Source organism: Anopheles moucheti, chromosome 3, assembly GCF_943734755.1.
Source record: "Anopheles moucheti chromosome 3, idAnoMoucSN_F20_07, whole genome shotgun sequence".
Lineage (NCBI taxonomy): Eukaryota > Metazoa > Arthropoda > Insecta > Diptera > Culicidae > Anopheles > Anopheles moucheti.
Genome location: NC_069141.1, coordinates 43,729,917 through 43,751,408, shown reverse-complemented (window position 1 = coordinate 43,751,408; position 21,492 = coordinate 43,729,917). Strand labels below are relative to the sequence as shown.

The window sequence follows — 21,492 nt, the reverse complement described above, 5'->3', positions numbered from 1 at the left end:
ACTCACTCTCTCACAATACACGAAAAGAAAAAACCTCCCCCCAATCGCATAGCCCTCGTTCATGTCTACCGGAAAAAGCGGAAGTTCGATGGAGAATCCAATAAAATTTACGTTTTAAATAATAAAACCGAAGTTTTGTCTTCCCCGAATGTAGTGCGCTTTTTTTTATTACCGATGGTCTTCGACGGGATAGTTGGCATGCCACGTGAACGCACCAAACGGTCCTGTTTGTGCACCGAAGTCTACAAAATCATCGCCAAATGCATCCACTTCGTGGAAATTTAGCCCGTTCGCACGAGAACTCTCATCCGTTGGTGGAACTTTTCGCTGTTGTTGTCTATGGTTCTCGTGGTAGTGCCTTTCGCCGCTCGAGTACTCGACTGAAACAGAAAGCCATTATTACATTTTAAAATGACCAACTTACTATCATTGTTATTATTAACGAGTATTTTGCAAGAAACACTTACATTCATTGTCGCGTACAATTATAGCTTCAGTGAAGATTAATACACTACTCAGCAACGTAAACATTAATGTACTCTTCATCCCGCTCTTTTTATCTTATTTGGTACGTCTTTGCACAATGTCTTTCGAGCGAATAACGATTTACTGGTTTGATTATACTACTTATACTTACTTTCGTGGTGGGAATGTGTGCTGAAATAAATTCGTGCAAAGAGGAAGCAAATGCAGTTGGTTTTGCGCTCCACTTCACCAATGAAACGTAACAGACCATGCGTAACGTGCATTATATTGGTGACAAATGCGTCATTTCTGATTGGTTCAACCGGTCACTTGATGCTGTAAGAGCGTTGAAACAGTAACCGCTACCAAATACACAAAATCCAAACAATTAGCTAATATTATAGTATTTTTTATACTTTATTCATTACAACACACTCAGGGTATCAATCATCGCACTTCTAAGAAAATAGCGTTTAACTTCCATTGTCCTTCCGGAGTGTAAAATGAGCTGTGTTTTATACATTTTAAAATCCTTGGACGTGTGGACCTTTTCAAACGTACATAACTTGAAAACTCTATGACATACAGTAAGTTAAGATACAGGGTAGATAGTAATGAACCGTAAAACATTGTGCTTATGAAGACAGGAAATTGTAAATGCTATTTAGCTTCTCTTTATTATACAATACTACCGGTCACGGCAATCAACAATCAAGTTTTACTTCAACCAAGTGTAAGAGCTTTTCTGTTTTACAAATTTTGGCACCTCGTCATGAGATAAAATGTAAAAAATTCCTTTAACGATCTCATTCCGTTCTGCTAGATATGAAGTTAAGCACTCGTTTAACTCTTCTGTTTACCGCTTTACACGATCGAGTTTTATGCAATCACTCTACTACTGTTTCTTTACACATAGTTTCTTTTAGAAACAACATCACAATTGGTTTTGTCTAGATTGTAGCTCTTTGTTCATCAGTTATTGACATATCTTGATTGTATAACCATGCTTCGAAACTGTCCAACAATTAATGGGAGCGTGTCTGCTTCGAGCCTCACAGTTTAAGGTAATGATTTAGTTTTTGTTTCACTCAGCTTTAAAATAAAATATCTACAACGCTAAAACCGATAATTATACGAGCTGCTATAAAACTTAATATGATTGGTTTTTAAAGCATCAATTACGAGCACGCACGTCTCTCCTAAGTACATATCGAACGCAAGAACAACAGGAACTGAAAAGGGGTAAGCATATTTGCATTCGTTTACATTGAGCGTCGAAAAGTATTCAAACTATTTAACCGTCGATTGTGGTGTGCAGTACGTAAGGACTTTACCTAAGCCTATGGTACACCAACATGCGCTTATTATTATAATCTTTACCTGAAATGTCGTTCGTTAATCTGCTCAATTGATGCTGCTTAATGCGCTCCATTAGCCAAACTTCTGTATTGTACGTGTTCCTGTTGTTCGTTTTTGCTGACTTCATTTATATGCTTCCCGGAGGATACCACCGTTGAGGCGGATGTACTGCTCGAAACACTCGCATCTTCCACCTTGTCAATACTTGATGACTGAGACGAATTGCCGCCAGCGGATGTATCATTCGTTAATCCCATCCGAAATAGTTGACTTCGCGACAGTTCATCCATTTTGTCGTAAGTTGAATGACGTGCCAATCCTTCCGCAACCAGCTCCTGTCCTATGTTGATGAGATCCGCACCGTTGGGCGCTGTGTCGTACAGTTCCAGGCCCGGAATGGGTGATGATTCGCGTCCATGCAGAGGACTCTTGCTGTTGCGGTATGTGACAATCTTTGAAACAATCTTTTTCCATTGAGCCACTACGAATTTAACAAAATGTTCTACATTATTGGAAAACCCGAGGGATAGAGGGATTCAGTTACTATTTTTTTCACTTACCGTGCGTTAGCTCTTCGAATCTACTGACAGCCATCGGATCCCAATCGTCTTCGTCGCCCACGGACGATGAAGGCAACGGGTTGGACTGTTGGGCCGGTTCCACCTTTGCCAGGAAACATTCTATCGCTTGGAATCGTGGCGCCAGAAACTCAGGGTTTAATTCATAGACCTCTGTTGGGTTCGTATACTGATTGTCTCCATAATCGACAAAGAACAGATCGAGTACCATCTCGCCACGTTTATATTCGTTCGGCACAAAAGCACTTATTTCTGCGCGATACCACTTATTATCGGCATTGAACTCGGCCGCTACAATCTGGCCAAGCGAAAGTCTTTTCTGTTGGTGTAGCTCACGATTCTCGGGCTGATTGTAATACACAGTCATATTTTGCACGAGCAAATCCAACTCCAACGATTGTGGACCGACCAACTGGACATAAAACTTGCTCGGCGAAACTATGGTCGATACGAATATTTCCATCTGACCGATGCCAAAATTGGCAGAACTTGGTTTACCGACAATGTTTTTCGAAGAAGATACGAGCATTTTTTTTCCTCCATCACTCGGTGTTGGCGTGGGGGCAGAGCTTGTGGGAGGTGTCCTTATGCGAGGTTCCCGTGACTGAAGTGTTGCATCGAGCAACGACTTTCTGCTTTCACTATCTTCCTTTACCTTTTGTGCGATCAGTTCCTTTGCCACCTTTATTTGAGATTCCGTGCCGGTTATCATCACGCGCCGTTCGGATTCACTTCTTGCGCGACCTTCAAGCCATACTTTGGCCGTCGATTTACGACATATTTCTTGCAATTCGTCCCCACAACGACCAAGTATTTTTCCACAAGCTGCCTGCGGTACGATCACTTCCTCCGTAATCGTAAGCGGTCGGGCCGTTTCTTTCAGTATCATTTCTTTAGCCTTTTCGACGACAGCTGCTGATGGCCCCTGTATGCAGCACAGCTGGTTGGAGTCATGGTGATCACTGAAACTAATCACGGCTCCCGTGCTTTGCTGTATGTGTTTTAACGTGTAGCCCTTGCGCCCAATTACCAACGGAATAAGATTGTTCGATATGATTAATTCTGTTGTCACCGGATCCTGTTTAGTTTGTTTTCCGGTAAAGAAATCCACCAAGTCTCCCGATGAATTGGAACGTCTTTTTTTAAACAACATGTACAGATAAGCTCCACTAGCTCCGAGCAAGGATAAACCCAGGATGACTGGGATCACTGGACCGGATGCTTTCATCTCGTCTAATTAAACCGATTATTGTGTGTATCACTAAGCAAATCCTGTGAAGAAAAGAAAGATAAAGTAGGAAGCGAATATCAGTAAAAATAGAACCATCTGACGTCAAACCACCCAACTTAGGACGCTTCGACGGGTACGGTTAAACGTGGTATACTGAAATATGGCTCTCAGCATCCCATGCAGTTGCTAATGCCACTAGAACACGAATGATATTCAAGCCCTATCGAAGGCAATGAGTTGGAACGTCACCTACCAGAAACGAATCATGCGAAAAGGCCAAAGCAAGTGTTTTTTTCCTACGTCTCTCCCAATGCCATCTCATATGTCAACACTTTTTTATACACCTATTCCACTAATAATAGCGTTATGACATAATAATGTGGATGCGAATAGTGCGCAAGTGAGTAAGTAATTCACTTCACCTCATGTAAATTAGCACCGTTGTAAATCTTTCATTATGTAAGTTGCGCCATTACACGATACGGAGGATGCTCTGCGCTATATCTCATGCTATAGGTCATTATTTTCAGAAAAGTATACAGTTTTTGGAGCCGGTCGATTAAGTCTGCATGGCTATGTTGCAGTGGAAATGTGCAGAAAACGAGCAATAATCCGAAATGTTTGCAAACACACACACAACCTAATTTGTTTGCCAGTCCTTGACCTTGCATGCACGATGGCGCTCTGAACGATGGAATCTCCTCTCCACTATGTGCTGTAGCAGGAAGATAGTTCGATACACCAATAACAATATTTGCTAATGATCTTCTTAGTACCTTGTAGAGTGCTTCGCTATATAGAAACTGTTGGGAACAGGTGCGCTGAAAAACACAAATAGTTCTGGATTGAAATTCACATCACTGTTGAAGCTCCTTGCGAAAGTTACAGAAAAGCTATAACAGAGTAACTGTGATCAATTAAAACCTTGTCTTGACACTCGTCTGAGCTGTGTTTCGTGAGATGGACATTAAAATTACAACGTAAATCGTCGTAAAACGTGCGCAAAATGTGAATTTACAGCGTGCTCGCCGAATTTGTGTGTTCTGTGCAAAAGAGACGGCCAGGCACACTTGCCGAATGTGTTTATGTCAATAAAAGTTCGGGCTGTCAGCTGAAGCAATTCGAGCAGCTGTTGCGTGACGGATCAACTTCGAGCACATTTAAACAAGAAGAACACAAAAATAAACAGCCGAACGAAAACTGATCGTTTTGTTGTCATATCAGCAACGGCCACCCCAAACAAATCAGCTGATCATCAACAAACGCGTGCTAAATTGAATGGCTTGAGTTTAGAATCTTTTCGGTGCCGCTGAAAGTGAAGAATTACACTTTGGTAAGTCATAGCTCTTTATTTTCGTAAAAGTCTCTTTATTTGCATTAGCTGCTTTATTCAATTTTGGCATACACAGAAGGGATAAAATAAACATGTCCACGAAATTCGCCAAATTTGAAATAGATAAAGCATTCTTTTTCAACCGAAATTACTAGAAAAAAGGCGATTCTTTGTGAGTGTATTTAGTTGTTTTCAAACAACTTAAAATGCTTCGCAAAAAAGCATGTGATTTATTTGGGGCGCATTGGGGGACATTCATTATTATAATATATTTATTTATTTACATTATATTTTGATATTTATGTACGCAGCTGGGTACGGGTAAATAAAGAGAAAGTAAGCCAGAAATGGCAGGTCTAGACCTCTTGAGGTTTTTGTGAGGATAAAGAAGAAGAAGATATTTAGCTAAAATTCTCTAAACTATTCTTACATGGGGTAAATCGTCATTAGACCGTTATGAAATATAAAAAGCACTTAAATCAGTCGAGAAATTTAGAAAGGTTTAAATTTTGCGAGGACATGACCCTGTAGTAAAAGTGGTAGGGTCGTTTACATGACTGAATTTTTCCCAAAATCGTATTCAGGCTTCTATCGCGGTACGCAGAATTGATCATATCCACCTACCGATAATGTAAGTCATTCAAGAATAGTCAGGCCTAGAACTCTGAAGGGTTTGTAGTGCCACAAGTGGCAAGTATTAATGATAAAGAGCAAACCAAAATGATTACTAATGATGATTACTGCAAATAAAAATGCAAGGAATATTTATTTACAATATCTTAAAACTTGACAACAATTGTATTGCAGCAAGTTTTTTTTGTTTCGTTAGAACGGCCTGGCCGTATCGACTTATTTTACCACGTAGCCGGATAGTCAGTCCTTGCCGACGGGGGATTGGTCCGGATGGGATTTTGGTCCGGTCCGTTCGTGTGAAGACCGGCTCCGCTACCATCATGCCACCGGGCCGCAACATGCAGCATGTTTTTACTATCAGATCAATTTGATCAATTTAGCCAAAGATCAAACTTTTTTAAAAAGATATCTATTCCGTATCCTATTTAAACTGTTATCACACATCGACGAATAAAACGAATCAGAATCAATAATTTAGGTTAGTAACAATAAGTTGAAAATAAGAATTTAAAAATATGATTATAAAAAATCGAACTATAAAATAATAATAATAATAATGATAATAAAAGCAGAATAAAACTACAATTGGTACAATTTTTAATGGTGTAAAATATTTTAACTTTTACTACGTTGCAATACTAGCTCCTGGTAAACTTCAAGAATGTGAGAGAGAAAGCAAAAATGAATAGAATTTTTAATTTATGAAAATTTACGAAATTCTCGGATGAATATATATTGAAATTGAAATAACATTGTCGTAATTTATCTAGTATTAGAACCTACCTTAACGTATCTAAATAAAAAAGGGATAGCGTGGTAAAATGAAGAAAATGTTGCGCAGCCGCATTGAGGGAAAACAGAAATTTACGCTCGTTGCAAAGAAAACAACCACAAAATGTCAATGAAAGTTTGTTTGTTAGCAAAATAAATTTCGTAGCACAAGCTGTGCATAAAAGCACTACAAAATAATAATTAAAAAGTGTATTGCTTGTTGCGCATTAATACAGCCCGCAGAATGCTGTTAAAAGAAATTGCTAGGTTTTCATTGCAACATCGAACTCTGTATTGCTATTTGATACTGAGCATTTGGATATTTTTGCTGATAGCAGGTGAGTTTTACGGGCATTTTTTGGACTTTTCCGCCATTAACAGAAATTATTCATTATTCCGACAGGCATGTACAAGTACATCGGTTCCATAGAAAACGGTAATAATCTGCTGAGCGCGAAGGGATTTGGATATCGCAAGACGGAATCCTATCTTGTAGGGGAAGGAGATCCGGCGGGCAGAAACAGAGTTAGGGAAATCAATCAGACCGACTGTACGCATCCTTATGCGATTGTAACGGGCGAGGAAGGCGGTTCCTTGGAGGGTTGGACATTGCAGGGCGTTTTGCTGCTAATACGTCATGGTGACCGTGGCCCAATGGCACATGTGCGAGGCATCAATGAGGTCGATTGTGGATACGAAAACGACCCCACTCTGGCAAGATATATCACTTTCCTGCAGAATACTACGACAGGAAGTACTAGCGGTGGACACTGGATGAAAACGGGCCCTTTCCACGGATTTCCCCTACTACCGGCAGCGACAAAGGTGTGCTTGTTGGCGCAATTAACGCACAAAGGAATTGCACAGATGCTACACGTGGGCGATATAGTTCGACAAGCTTACGCGAATGCTCTCGGTCTATACGCACGTGTGCCGATGAGTACACCGAGAACTACACCGTATAATGGCACGGATGGTGCATCGAATCCAACATCTGGTTTTCAGTACGTGGTGGATGATGTCGTCATATACTCTACGCGATATCGTCGAACGTTTCAATCGGCAATGGCGTTACTGTTTGCGGTTCTACCACCCGAGAAGTGGCTAGCAATGCAGATACAGGAAAGTCACAGCTTGTCTTACTGCTTCTCGGATTGTGCCTGCCCCCAGGCGGAAAAGTTGAAGAAACAGCTGGCGAATGAGATGAGTGGCCATCTGGCAAAACATCCAGCCATTGGTGCGATAGTACAGTGGATAGGAGCGGCCTTGCTACAGAATCCACAGGCGGCGGGACAACAGATAAATCCACTCGAGATACGTGATGCGCTGCTGGCCCATATTTGCCATGGTGCCCCATTGCCTTGTCGGAAGATCCACAGCAATGTGCAGACAGTGGATGGACGTCGATATGGGTCTAAAGCTCCGATTAGCTCAACGCAAGACCCACTCGGTCTGGATGTGATCAACATCGATCTGGATGAACCAACGCTTGGTGGAGGGTCTGGTCCACCCATCAACACAGAACAACCGGATGATTCGGATACGACGGAGCAGGAGCCGGAGATTGAAGGATGCGTTGAGAAGAGTCATGTGCTTGCTCTGATGTCATACATCCACTGGGCAGGCATGAAGGAACTGTACAGCCAATCAATGCGCCAACAGGGACTGTTGCGATCGTACGGGCTGATGCGGAATATCGTTGCGTACATGCTGCGTATGATCTCCGGAGATCGGGTCAAGTTTGTGCTTTATTCTGGACACGATAAAACAATTGAGTATTTGATAGCCTCGCTGGGCGTACAGCTGGAAAATCCATTCATACCGTACGCATCGCGGATGGCTTTTGAGGTGTACAAAAGCGAGAAGGATACGCAGTACTATTTTCGTTTAGTTTATAACGGCCGCGATGTCACGAACACCATAGACGTTTGCGAAAGCGGTAAAAGTCTAAATGTTCCGAGAGGTATTCGTGGTGGACGGGGGCATCTTTGCCCAATCGAAAACATTATTCGGTTCATTCACGATGATTACTTTCTGTCGCTTAATGCTACCAACTACAAGGATGCCTGTTTGGCGCAGACAAAGCAGGAAGGATTTTTCTAGAGGAATTATGTCGCTGGTATGTAGAAGTGTATACAAAGTGAGCAGTTTGTTTGTTTGTTCTGTTGGAGTTCACCAGTTTTGCGTATGTTAGGTTGCAAAATGGAGGAAATTTCTCTTCTTACCTGTGATAACTTAGTAGTGTTCGTGTTTTGTTTAGTAAAACTGTTTTGTGATGAATAATTTATTCAATTGATTTGTTTGTTGAGGTAGTAATATAATTGATTAAATGATTCAAATTGCTTGCTCAATAGGGTTAGTGCGATCCAAAAGAAAACTTATACTTCAACGAAAAAATAGCAACTTGATGCCATGTAAAACGATACATATCACTGACGGGCGGGCAACACCGTTCTCTAAATGTTTTTAATGTTATAAGTGTTTACAGATATGATGTTTACAGATAGATATAAACAAAACCACAAATTACAGTAAAAATAAACAAGCTTCCTTAAAATAGAGAAAGAATATATGTTTATTGATAAAATAAAACAATAACTTATTAGCAGGTTGGATGATCAATGTAGCACTGAGTGAGTTGAAGTTTGTGTAAGTATTTTTAAATGTTTTTAATTGGTTGTGGAAGGGGGTAGGCCTGTGAAGTGAAGACTTTTGAAATTCTAACTGTAATGAAGTGATAGCATTGATGCATCCACCATGAAATGAATGGCTACGCTCGACCGTAAAAGATGTAGAGGACTTCTGCCAGGCCAGGCCAAGGCGGCGAAAGGGTTGTTGAACCGGGTAAAATAGTGAGTAAATTGGTATTAGAACCTTAGAATTGGTATTGGAGATCTTGGCCTTGAATAACTCGTTTATCTGTTTAATTCGTTGCTAGATAGTCTTGACAGTCTCGTGTACGTGGAAACGGACGGTCCGTTAGAGATTAAAAATATTGTGGGGATACCGCCGCTGTTACTACTACACTCAAAGCCATCCATTAAGCACTTTATAATTGTGTACTGCTAAATCACTTAATAGTTAAGATAGAAACAAAAAAAATTTTTTTAAATTTTTGTTGAAAGTGTCTGCATTGCTTATTCTATTCTATTATTGTACTTATATATCAGTTTTTTTTCGTTTCGGTTCATGCTTCTATTTATTTTACACACTATCGGACAGTCACTATCTAAAAGATTGCCATAAATGTTGTTGCTGGAGTGTTCTCTTACTAATCTACTAACGCCAGTCGTATGAAGACTTCGTTTATTTGCTATTCCAATCTATGATTTTTTCAACATCAAGTAGTGTATTTTACGGAAAGTGTTTATTAATAGGGTGAATTATCACTGGATTGTTGGGAGCTAAATACGGTTTAAACTAAAGTGTTGATCTTGTTCGTGATAAAGCATTTATATTTATTTTCATTCAACTAGCGCAAAGAGCATAAGAATGGTTTAAATTTTTAACATGCTGTAAGGGCACATATATCCAGAAAAGCAATAAGTAAATGAAAACGTACAACAGAAAGACACAACGATCGGCAAATTTCACAATGGTTGGCCAGTCCCTTAGCTCAACATAATTCGTAAAGGCAGTTGGCTGAAAGATAGAATGGGATTGTAAATGATAACTTTGATTGCGTAATATATTGCGGACTTGTATTTGTTTACATTACTTTGTGTCCGAGGCTGAGATATTCTGTCTGCACAAACCATGCCATCATTCGATTGCCTGTCAACGATCTCATCCATCGTATAACAATTCTTGGTGGAGTTGTATGAAGATCGTGCATCCAACGCAGGATAAGTGTGATCACAAACAACAGCAATGTCAATATCATCGATGCGACAGCAAACATCACTACGAAAGTATACGTTTTGTGAATAGTTTCATTTAAACTCATTTGATGTACATACCCGCGCCTGGTACTTGAGTGAATTGATCTGACATGTTACGAAAAAGTTGAAAATGGCACAACAAAGATATAATTATAATTTTCCTCTTCTCACTTGCAAGAGAATGCAACCAGCAGATGAAAATATTCAACATGATTAGACCTATACAAAATGGAAGAAAACACGCATTTAATGGCGAATATGTATATCCAATGAAGGTATGAAGTTAAAAGAAACATTACCAAACTTTGACTCAAACGGTACCAAAAAATAATATTAATAATTACCAAATCCTGGAAAATACAACGCGACCAGTACAACGTGAGGAGTATGTTCCAATTCGAACTTTAGTTCCTTAACGTTTCGTTTGGTGGCTCCCGGAATGTTCAGCATTGTTGCGTCGGATGTAAACGATGTAATGCACCACTTGGCTGAAGCAGGATCATCCCCCCATCCCACTATCGTTTCAAATGGTAAGAAGTTAATTTCGTCTACGAGCTCCTTGTCATGATTCGAGAACCACGTCTGACACACCATGGTATTGTAGGGCCAACGTGAGTAATCATACGAACATTTGGCATCGAGTATACAAGTCGGTGAACAGACCAATTTTCCTGTTTCAGACAACAAGCAGTGCGGATTGTTGCATGTTACGGAAGATTCACCTTCATAATCACTTGGGAATATATGGAAAACACACATTATTGATGCTATAATTACAATTGCTAGCGCTTACTTACGAATTAACGTGCTCAAACTCTGGAATCCAAATTTCATCGTTGTTGGGACGCAACAAAGCAATGTCAGACCAGTCGGATGCGTTCCATTGTAATGACGTATCTTGCCATGTCTTTGTTGCATATTTAACGGTAAAAGATAAGATTTAAAAACCATCATTGCGCATAATAACAAAAAATCAACAATCAGCAAGGCATTGAAAGCATTTGTACTCACAAACTCATATATCATTTCAACATGTAAGGTTTTCGAGTACTCGATCTGTAATAAAGCGCAGTAAGTGAAGTTATATGCCACCATTTATCATATTCTTACGTACAACGTCAAATTTGTACAAATAGGACATCACTGTTATGTTGATCGTCTCGAATTCACTTTTGGCAGGCCGTTTGAATGGATCGTATCCGTTGCAGAACAAGTGTTGCTTGAGAGAGTTTTCCACATTGCCGGTTGTTTTGTTGCATAGAATGGAAGCTGGAAATATAAGATAAGAAATTGTTCTATAAACACGTAATAGTATAATAAGGCCGCAGTAATCGTGCTCTTTTAAACGTACTAGCTGGTTTCGAAAGAACAGCAACTGTTAACAAACTCAAAAGTAATGGGGAAACAACTCCCATTTTTAATAAGCTTCAGACCACTATAGTTTGTTAATTCGCATCTTTACTTAGTACAACATACACTGTGAGTACACTATTCGCCAGTAATGCTGCCAACGTTACGCATTGCGTTTTATAGCTCATCACGCTATGAGCTGACGTATCTGCTTAGGTAATTTGATATGCTCTGATAAGATTCGTGGAAGCCTTGTGTTCCATGAATGTGCTCGGAAAATATTGTTTCTCTGGAACTGGAGCTGGAATAAATGACGTACTTCAGTATGTGATGTATATTTTAACCGTAAATGCATATCGATCACTATTGGATAGCAAAAAAAATTTAATAGTTTTTAGTAATATAAGAAAAAAGAACACGAAAAATGGGGGTACATACATTCAAATATGTTCTCACTTCGTATTGCCGTAAGTTTTCTTAAGTAAAATTTCTCAAGGCTCTTAGATCCTCCAAATATGAGCGATAAAGATGGTTAGAACAAATATTGAGGTATATAACCGGGTCCAATTGGTTTCGATTTGCTTAAAATTTATCACGGTTTACCAGTTTTGAAACCCTGTACTTTTCTGTGGCTTTTACCTCTGTTTCTTTTCATTTCTTCGCAATTTATTTATCATTTTCCTTTTAGATTTCGTACTTTTCTTTGAAGCATTTTGCAGTTTTCCACGAGTTTTATAGTCAGTTAGTCATCAATTTTTCCGTAAGTATTTAACAAATTCTCCTTGTATTATTTGTATTACACTCAACGCAAGCGATGTTGAAAATACGGCAAAGCCGTTATTCTGGAAATTAAATAAATAAATTTAGCAAATTCTTTTGGTTTATTTGTATTCATCTTTATATTCAGACTCCCGTTATTAGTCGTCAACCCTAAGAAAATAAGATTTAAACTGAATGGCCAGGTCAAGAAGAAGAATCCATCACTTAATCAATCTCGAGCGGCCTCAAGAGACTCTGCGTATTGAAACGTTTGGTGCTATTCTAATGATATGAATTACCCAAAAAGGCAACAAAGAAAGACTAATCGGGGACTATTCGGAGATGGAAAAACTGGACAAAACCTACTTCTACTATTTATTTATTATTATTTATTATTTATTATTTTTATTCCATAATAATCATCTACACTTCTCGTTGAACCATTCAACAGTTTAACTGTTTCACCCCTTTAACCGTTTCAAAATACTATGCTAACGACGCTCACTGAACGGCATCATTGTCCATCATGTCGATGATGTTCGATCACTACCTCGAAGATTTGATGGAAATGTGTTCGATCTGGGAAAACATAATGTGATATTGTCAAGCTGTTGGTGAAATTATTAGACCGCCTTAGAAGAAGTGGAATATCCCTAATCCTTTGTGAAGAATGAGGTCGGGCGTTAAGTTTAATAGCAAAGACTTGTATGTTCGAATGTATGTTAATTATCATGAGAATCTTGGAGGTGTTGAAAAAAATCCGTTTTATAATAAAATACGTAAAAATATAATGAAAATAAGTCAAATACGTTTTGCCTAGTTCATTTAGAAAATATAAGAATTGATACAGCTTTTCGTATGTATTTCATCATGCAATTTAAAAACTGCATTAATTTATTAACGTATTTATGTGACACATACATGACAAAAACTATTGACCAAACACGCATTAATTTTATTGATGCAAGATTAGTTTTGTTATAATTACTTGTTCACAATCATTAGATTTTTTTATTCATCATGACGCCATACTCTACGGTTTTGTTCGGCAATGTTTCAATTCGAGCAAAGACCATCAGGATCACTTGAATTGTATTTGTCATGCTGCAAGGGCACATGAATGCAGATAAGCCACAAGTAAATAAAAAAATACAATACAAATACACAACGATCGGCAAATTTCACAATTGCTGGCCAGTTCCTTATCTCAGTATCATTCGTAACGGCAGTTGGCTGAAAGATAAAATGGGATTGTAGGTGGTAATGTTAATTAGTGTGATACATACAAGACCGATAATATTACTTTGTCTCCGAGGCTGAGATATTCTGTCTGCACAAACCATTCCATCATTCGATTGCCTGTCAGCGATCTCGTCCATCGTATGACAGTTCTTGGTGGAGTTGTATGAAGATCGTGCATCCAACGCAGGATAAGTGTGATCACAAACAATAGCGTTGTTAATACCATCGATTCCATTATGAATAACACTGAGACAGGACGGAGGGAGTGTAGATTAAACATTGTATCAGAACTTTCGTTCGGTGCTATACTGATTTAGTTGTAAATACCTATGCTTGGTATATTGGCGGAAACAATTACCATATCCACGAGCAGCATGAAGTGGCATACCAAAGACATCAAGGTTGTCTTCATTTTCTCACTCGCGGTAGAATGCAACCAGCAGATGAACATATTCAGCATAACTAGAACTTTATAAAGAACAAACATGCTTATTGTTGAAAATGTGTTTTTAACAAACCGGGGATGAAACATTACCGAAAGTGGGAAAATATAGTATAACTAGTTCAACATGAGGAGTCTGCTGCAAACCAAATGTCCATAGATAAACAGTGCGCTTGGTAGCTCCCGGAATGTCCAGTGTTGTTTGGTTGGATGTAAACATTTTCATACACCACTTGGCTGATTCAGTATCATCACTAGCAGCGATATATTTTTTTTCAAAAACAAAGTTAATTTCGTCTACGAGCTCTTTATCGCGATTTGCAAACCATATGTGACACGTTAGTGTAGTGTACGGCCAACGTGTATAGTCTGGCGAACATTTGGCAGATGTTTTGCAAATGGGCGCGCATATCAATCTTCCCGTTCGAGTCAGCACACAGTGCGGGTTGGAGCAGGACCGTGACGGGTCTCCTTCGTAATCGCTTAAAGTGAACAAAAACGAATTATTGATGCTACAATTGTGATTGTTTTTCAACTTGCTTACTTACGAATTAATATGCTCAAACTCTGGAATCCAAATTTCGTCGTAGTTGGGACGCAACAAAGTAATGTTTGACCAGTCGGATGCATTCCATTGCAATGACGCATCTTCCCACATCTTTCCGGTTGATCATGAACCAAGGGTTAAAGTTCATATGCAAATTTGTCATTGAAAAAGTTATTCGACGGTTAATTAAGAATATCTTAGTGCTTAATAAAATTCTTACCAATCTATAATTCATTACTAGACTCATCATGCTTCTGTGTACGTACTAGAAAATAGGATGATTGCAAAATTATATATTTCATTAAAATATTAAAATGTACATACCACTTCAAAATCATACACAACAGGAAGCACAGTTATGTTAATCATATCGAATTCACTTTTAGCTGGCCGTATCTTTGGATTGTATCCATTGCAGAACAAGTGTTGTTTGAGAGCGTTTTCCACATTGCTGGTTTCTTTATTGCAAACTATGGAGGCTGTTAACATGTAATGAGAGTTTTTTTTATTGAAGTATCTTAGTTATTCTATAACGTCATTGTGCATAATAAGAAGAACACATACCTGCTGGTTTTGTTAGAGCAACAATCATTAACAAAATGTACCACATTGCTCCCTAATGTTCACTAGAGTTCGGTCCTCACATACCCTTGCGTTGCAAAACTTGCTCTGTAATTAAACAAATTGTCAGTAGCACTTGTTCTCGTAGACATGCAGTTTTATAGTATGCCACCCTATAAGCTGATGCATCTGTTTAAGCAATACGATATGTTATGATAAGTTTCATGAGAAACTAAATAGAACACGAACGACTTCTCGTGTTTCAAATGGGCAGTTGCTACACTGATTGACGTCTGGTGATGTGTGTATTATCATTTCCGTGATTTAGAGGAGGATTATCGAGCGAGTGCTGCACTTTATTGCACGATTTATTTCATGCACCAGAGTGTTGATTAAAATATTAAAAAGTAGAGCGAATATTGAAATAAATTCTGTGTTACCTAATGATACATTCCTTTATGCATCGTCATACGTAGTAAATGTTTTGAGCTCCAACAGAATTTGATAGCGATACCAGCCATTGTTCACATAATCAGAGCGAAGAAGTTCAGAGTACCAGACACATCTGGTGGCTGATGGATACAGACATTTATAACATACCCAGTCTTCCAGGTAAGCTAAGAGCGTCGACAGAAGTTTTGCTTCAACCCTTCAAATCTGTAGCTGAAGATTTATTGCAAAATGACTTCATCGATACGGCGGAAATTAGGAAAATAAATCTGGAAAAAGAGGTTGCCTGCATTTGAGTGGCAGACAAACGATCAGAAGACGCGATTAAAAGTGCTAACAACAATATTCTTTCCGGTTATTTCCGAAGACCTCCCTGGTACTGAATAGAAACTGGTGTGAATGAAGAGTACTTAACTCATTTATTTTTGTTTGAATGTTGAACGGTTATGTCGTATGTATGCTTCCTTTGCTATAGTTGACGCTGAAAGAAAAGGTCCTTCCCTTCGGGACCTGCGCTGATCGGGGTGATGGGTACCATCTGTTTTCTGGCACAAGAGGATGTAATCATCTGGACATTAGTCATTATGTTGAAAGAGTACTCTAGAGTAGATGGATTGATTAATGTCTTTAATACAATTAAAGATCTCCAGAGCTTCAGCGTTCTGTGACTCTGGGAAAAAATGGTAAAACCAAACACTTTTTTCAACCCAGCAAAGTAGCAAAACCATTTTTCTACCAACCAAACCATTCAAACCAGAATGCCTAAAACTAAGGATCATTGTTTTTGTTCAACCATCTATTTAACTTAATTAATCGATGTCAGGTATTCCCATCCAAACCGTTCTCGGTTTCGCAGAACAAACTGGCCGAAGGAAACGGAAAAAGTTGACCAAAACTTTCGAAGATGTAGTACCATAATAACACAGAAGAAGAAGTTGATGTGAATTAGTCAATCCAATCAGCGTTAAACGATTAATGTTTTCTGGTGTTTAGTTTCACATGATCGTCTGCATTGCATTTACGACGGTATTTTAAATCATCCTCAGTTCGCAGATACCTTTCCAACTAAGCCAGTGACATTGTACGTGTCCACAGACGATTCACAAGACTCGTCATTGCGTAAGATACGGTTTAAAGCTCGCTTTCGAAGAGAGTTTGAATTATTCAACAAAATTGAACTGCCCGTCAACAGAAATCCATAGTTAAAGAGAAAGAAAATGTTTATGCGCCGAAAAATGAATCGTAGTTAAAAGTGTACAATAATGAAAAACTTTAACCGTGCAAAAAGTGAAAAAGTGAACGCAAAATGCTGAATGTAAATACTTGATTATTCGTTGAGGTTAGGTTTGAGGGAAGCCTTCCTAACGAGGGTTAAAAACATGCTACTAAATTTGCAGCACATTTGTAAAATGGGATAGTAAACATGGCAATGTCGTTTCCTGGATGATTTATTTTCCGAAAATGATGTCATTGCATCAGAGTACACGAATAGCGACAGCAGCTGGTATCAGAAAGAACGGTGAAAATGAATGAAAATGTATGATACTGATGATGATCAAAAATTATAATTTTTTAATATTTTTTTTTATTATCTTAATTCATTGTGAATTTTTTATATTGTTTTATTTTTGTTTTGCTTCAGATAGACGGAATTTATAAGTTATGTCAATAATGCTATAACTATTGTAATGTATAAAAAAACACTTACTTAGCACCTCCATATAATCGATCTAATAACAGACCAAGTCGCTTTAACAGTGAGTAAAATCCTTGCGCTCTTTTCGTTATTCAAATTAAACTTCTTGAACAACTTAAGTGGATCACGGTACAACTATTTAAAAAAAAGTGACTCAATAAGTGACAGTGACAATAAGACTCAATAAGAAACAGACAGTGGAGGATCAATCCCCTTGGAGGCCCAGGGCGAAATTTTTAAAGGGGGGCCTATAATTTTGCTACGGCATTATCGGTGTTAGGGAGGTGTACTTCAAACATGATTTAACAACACCAGTAAAGTCTCGGAAAGAAAGCTTCCTTGCGTACATCTCAGAGTTCTGTTGCGTAGCCCTGTAAACGGGGCTAGTAAGCTAGTCTATATATAAACGTTTGTATGCCCTAAGGAGAACCATAATACCACTACTTGGATCACATTTCCTACGATTTACGTACATTTACGATTCCTGATTAGTCCAACGCCTTCTACGATTTTTCTACAGGTACAGTTTTCAAACGGTTCAAACGGTCCAAGGTACAGTTTTCAAACGGTTTACTTCTTCGGTAACAATCAGAGAAATTTCTTAGAAACCTTTTTCGCTCATGTTTATTTTTTAGGCGATGAACAACACAATTGTTTTCAGATTTCCGATACCAGAAAATCATGTTATTCAAGAGGTGACACCTGCAGTGTGGAATTAATTTGCCCATCACTATTGCATTGCATACTATCAAACCCGTGAGAGCGATCACGCTAGTGTAAGGAAGATTGATCGCGATTTCCGAATATATAGTACCAGGAAAGCATCCACGGAAGAGGTAGCTCCTGGTACTGCGCCGAAAGGTATGCAATGTTTATATAGTGTATAAACATTACATACCTTACGGCGTTTATATAGTGTATAAACATTGCATACCTTACGGCGTTCATATAGTGTATAAACATTGCATACCTTACGGCGTATATGTAGTGTATAAACATTGCATACCTTACGGCGCAGTACCAGGAGCTACCTCTTCCGTGGATGCTCTCCTGGTACTATACATTCGGAAACTGGTAGTTTTCGAAGAAATTTTTCACGACCAACGGGAAAGTTGGTGTTTAAACATTGCATACCTTTCGGCGGTTTTCGACCAAAATTGCAATCCCAAGTTGTTGCATGTAAGATGTTGCATGCCAGATGTTGCGCAACATATGTTGCGCGACATATATTGCAAGCCATATGTTGTGCAACATATGTTGCGCAACATGTGTTGTGCAACATATGTTGTGCAACATCCTGGTACTCGGTTGGTACCAGGTGTTACCTCTTTGAAAAACATGCTCTCCTGGTATCGGAAATCTGAAAACAGCTGGTTTGTATGCAAAGTTGGTGTGTAAACATTGCATACCTTTTGGCGGTTTTCGAGCAAAATTGCTTTACTAGGTGCTACCTCTTCCGTGGATGCTCTCCTGGTACTATACATTCGAAAATCCTTCAATTTCGCTTATACTTTAAAGACACAAAATCGATATTCTTCTCTGCATTTAATTTATCACATAGAAACAAATGTTTTATATAACCAAGGAAGATATTTTTGATCAATTTGTTACCTTTTTAATTATGTTTGTACTATGAATTACCTCTGCTGTAAAATTTTCAAAAATCGCACAATCGGCACAAAACTTTTGGGGCTCCCAACACGGCGAGGCCCTAGGCGACCGCCTACTCCGTCTACCGTTTGATCCGCCGCTGGAAACAGAGCAAAAGATACATTCAAACAAAGGACTTAAACTAGTGGAAAGACACGAACCTTTATTTTTTCAATACTGTCTATAATTGTCGGTATGAGTGTTCAAGCACTTGGAGGACTTTACATGCAATGATGCTAATTAAACGATGAAATTGAATAAAAAATAAGACATATTCGTGAATTTCGTAACAGTGAATTCCAACGATCATACCAACAGATATAGCGATCGCAATCAATTCTATCATATTGTGCCATCTGTTTTCGAATTGACATGGCACCACAAATCATACCTTTGCCAAATATTGGACCAGCTGCACGTGCCTTAATCTGTGGGTTTTGCGTTTTGCACATTCGAGACAACCAGAGCTCACCCAAAAGACCCATGTGCTCTCGTGCTGTGTACACACATAAACGAGGATCCGTCTCACCGCAACGAAGTGGAATTTGTTGTGAATGAAAACGAAAACGACAGCGAACCTCCCCGCTGCGAACTTTCTTACGCAGATGAGGTGGGTCGTCGCGTACTCCACACGTTTCGGAAGAAATGGACGAAAGGGAAAGAGAAAGATCCCCATCCCGGTTCGGGTGGGCCGAAACGGATGGATGGTTAGATGGATGGGCCGAGAAAGTGCACTTTGCGGTGGAACGAGAAGCCGAACGCGCGCTGAAAGACGCGTCTTGTGCTGACGAGCCCCACCATTCCGAAACCGAGCCTAGCGAAACCCGTGCGAATCGACTCGGTCGGATCTGGTGGGAACGTTGTGCTTCGGGTGCTAGCGGCGTTAAGAGTGCAAGGAAATTGGTCGTACCAGTGGAGCCTACCGATCGGCGGTGCTGTTCACATTGCTTGCATTTCAACGTTGAACGTCCACGGAACAGGACGCTGGGACGGAGTCTCGCAAACTCGGCGCAATTCGGATATCTTGGATGGATTCTTTCTAACGCTGATCGGTCATCTCGAACGACCCCTTCGCAGGATTTTCCTGCAGTGTTTGTGAAGAGTGTAGTGTGCGTGCGTGTGAGTGTTGGAGGGTGTGTGAATTCACCGTGCAATTGTGCTGCTGGTTTCAACAACCGTGCAAGGAGGAGCGTACGTGCCACAAGGAGTGGTTTTTGTTTCGTAGCTCTGCTGTCTTAAGAAGAGGCATCTGTACCCTCGGGATAATCGTTCAAGTGCAAAAGTTTGTGACAAGTGCAAGTCTGGCCACTAATCGTAGTAGTGCGCAAGTGGAATAGAAGAAGCAGAAGAACAGAATTTAAAATATGAAGCTTCCGGCTTTGCTGTTCAGCCTCGGGCTGATAACAGGTGTGCTGTCGCAAGGATTCGGACAGCAGCCCCCGCCATTCCGACCGGTGAGTAGTAGACGCTGTACAGCAGCCGCAGTAGCAACAAAAACTGACGACTCAAAGTCAGCTCTCACTTTCTCCGATTCTGCCACACTTGATCCGCACCGCGCACAATAACAACAGCAACAGCAGACAATATTGATAAAGTGTGAGAAACAGGGAAAAAAGAGTGACGCAGGGAAACGTGTGCGCATGCAAGAGAGCACACTTAGGCATGGGGCTGATAGATAGGAAAGTCTTAACAGAGCCCGAACGAAACCGGTCTGTGACAACGCAGCCATCTTTCTTCCATGGACATCCCGCGCAGACAGACGAAGGCGCACGGGGTCGAACGTATCGATGTGCCAAAAACCGGACGGAAAAGGCTACGGCCCTTGCGTAGCCAGTGTTGTCCCAAAATGTGGGCTTCCCCCCCCAAAAAAAAAAAAACATCACCCGGGAGAGAAAGAAATCAGTTTGTTGGTGTGGAAAGCATTGGTTTTTTTGTTGTTGTTGCTGCTAGTTTGCTTCACCAAATCTCGCCCCACGAAAGGCCACGACCGGATTCCAGCACAAGTGGACGCCCGTTCGCTCGCTCGATGCGGTTTTTTTTTACACCAGCACACGAAAAGAAGAAATAAGCAAAAGACAATCAAATCGAGGGCCAAAAAGTGGACCCAAACCGACCTCCGCCAAGGGAAGTTACACGATCCGGACGAACTTACGCGACATTGACTGTGGCCCATGCTCGGGTCCGTTTTTGCTTCCTTTGACCTTTAAGGTCTTTTGTGGTCGTTTCGAATTTTCTCTTTCACTTTGCGATTCCGCTGACGCCATCCGCCGGTGATGGTAGGAAGGGTAGGTTTGCCAAACCGGGCAGGAAGATTGCGATCTTCCGCGAACGGTGCGCCGAGGATCACGTTCGGCGTGCACCGTTTGGACGAGGGCCTGTTTATTTAACCCAAGCGGGATCTTACGGCATTGCAAACTTTGCGCTAGAGAACTAATCAGACAGTTTTTCCTCCTGGATCTATTTGCAGAGGATGAAAAATTTAAAATTTTAATCACCTGCTAATGCGCAATCGAGCTCTGCAGCAGTTGGTGGGATTTAAAATTG

The 21,492-nt window shown here is 39.9% G+C and overlaps 6 protein-coding genes across 8 annotated transcripts in view; 2 read left to right on the top strand and 4 right to left on the bottom strand.

Moving 5' to 3' along the window:
- Positions 1–139: 139 nt before the first annotated feature.
- LOC128305545 (uncharacterized) lies at positions 140–560 on the bottom strand. The gene is made up of 2 exons (XM_053043041.1): positions 468–560; positions 140–380 (listed from the first exon to the last, which is right to left on the bottom strand). The coding sequence occupies exons 1-2, from the start codon at positions 544–546 to the stop codon at positions 169–171; spliced, it is 291 nt and encodes a 96-aa protein (XP_052899001.1). The 5' UTR covers positions 547–560; the 3' UTR covers positions 140–168.
- Positions 561–867: 307 nt separating this feature from the next.
- Positions 868–4,689, bottom strand: LOC128301215 (tudor and KH domain-containing protein homolog). 3 transcript variants are annotated; one of them, XM_053037581.1, is made up of 4 exons: positions 4,558–4,689; positions 4,410–4,454; positions 2,385–3,674; positions 868–2,305 (listed from the first exon to the last, which is right to left on the bottom strand). In XM_053037581.1, the coding sequence occupies exons 3-4, from the start codon at positions 3,628–3,630 to the stop codon at positions 1,884–1,886; spliced, it is 1,668 nt and encodes a 555-aa protein (XP_052893541.1). In that variant the 5' UTR covers positions 3,631–3,674; positions 4,410–4,454; positions 4,558–4,689; the 3' UTR covers positions 868–1,883. The 3 variants fall into 3 exon arrangements, with proteins under 3 accessions (XP_052893541.1, XP_052893542.1, XP_052893540.1); XM_053037582.1 differs by having other exon boundaries at positions 868–1,697; positions 1,846–2,305; positions 4,410–4,674; XM_053037580.1 differs by having other exon boundaries at positions 4,410–4,473; positions 4,558–4,633.
- A 1,925-nt stretch (positions 4,690–6,614) lies between these two features.
- LOC128304596 (2-phosphoxylose phosphatase 1) lies at positions 6,615–8,473 on the top strand. Its single transcript, XM_053041799.1, has 2 exons — positions 6,615–6,708; positions 6,774–8,473. The coding sequence occupies exons 1-2, from the start codon at positions 6,615–6,617 to the stop codon at positions 8,471–8,473; spliced, it is 1,794 nt and encodes a 597-aa protein (XP_052897759.1).
- Positions 8,474–9,838: 1,365 nt separating this feature from the next.
- On the bottom strand, positions 9,839–11,772 carry LOC128302737 (neuronal acetylcholine receptor subunit alpha-2-like). Its single transcript, XM_053039598.1, is given in 9 exon segments — positions 9,839–10,012; positions 10,089–10,273; positions 10,330–10,470; positions 10,596–10,984; positions 11,049–11,158; positions 11,263–11,307; positions 11,366–11,520; positions 11,603–11,686; positions 11,769–11,772. Coding segments are annotated over 9 exon segments (1,287 nt in total).
- A 1,644-nt stretch (positions 11,773–13,416) lies between these two features.
- Positions 13,417–15,201, bottom strand: LOC128304506 (neuronal acetylcholine receptor subunit beta-3-like). Its single transcript, XM_053041699.1, has 8 exons — positions 15,156–15,201; positions 14,916–15,070; positions 14,812–14,856; positions 14,593–14,702; positions 14,138–14,526; positions 13,930–14,070; positions 13,664–13,848; positions 13,417–13,593 (listed from the first exon to the last, which is right to left on the bottom strand). Exons 1-8 carry the CDS (start codon positions 15,199–15,201, stop codon positions 13,417–13,419), a joined length of 1,248 nt encoding a protein of 415 aa, XP_052897659.1.
- A 5,111-nt stretch (positions 15,202–20,312) lies between these two features.
- The window catches only part of LOC128304500 (uncharacterized), a 39,219-nt gene continuing 38,039 nt past the window's right edge, over positions 20,313–21,492 (top strand). Inside the window, exon 1 of the mRNA XM_053041694.1 lies at positions 20,313–20,402. Coding sequence (XP_052897654.1) covers positions 20,313–20,402 — 90 coding nt within the window. The remainder of the gene's footprint in view (positions 20,403–21,492) is intronic.

Coding starts and splice junctions, on each gene's coding strand:
- LOC128301215 (XM_053037581.1), bottom strand. CDS start 3,630: ATGAAAGCATCCGGTCCAGTGATCCCAGTCATCCTGGGTTTATCCTTG. Junction 2,306..2,384: donor ATTCGAAGAGCTAACGCACG/GTAAGTGAAAAA, acceptor TTAAATTCGTAG/TGGCTCAATGGAAAAAGATT.
- LOC128304596 (XM_053041799.1), top strand. CDS start 6,615: ATGCTGTTAAAAGAAATTGCTAGGTTTTCATTGCAACATCGAACTCTG. Junction 6,709..6,773: donor GATATTTTTGCTGATAGCAG/GTGAGTTTTACG, acceptor TTATTCCGACAG/GCATGTACAAGTACATCGGT.
- LOC128304506 (XM_053041699.1), bottom strand. CDS start 15,201: ATGTGGTACATTTTGTTAATGATTGTTGCTCTAACAAAACCAGCAG. Junction 14,071..14,137: donor ACTATATTTTCCCACTTTCG/GTAATGTTTCAT, acceptor TTCTTTATAAAG/TTCTAGTTATGCTGAATATG. Junction 13,849..13,929: donor CGCCAATATACCAAGCATAG/GTATTTACAACT, acceptor GTCCTGTCTCAG/TGTTATTCATAATGGAATCG.
- LOC128305545 (XM_053043041.1), bottom strand. CDS start 546: ATGAAGAGTACATTAATGTTTACGTTGCTGAGTAGTGTATTAATCTTC. Junction 381..467: donor AATTGTACGCGACAATGAAT/GTAAGTGTTTCT, acceptor TTTCTGTTTCAG/TCGAGTACTCGAGCGGCGAA.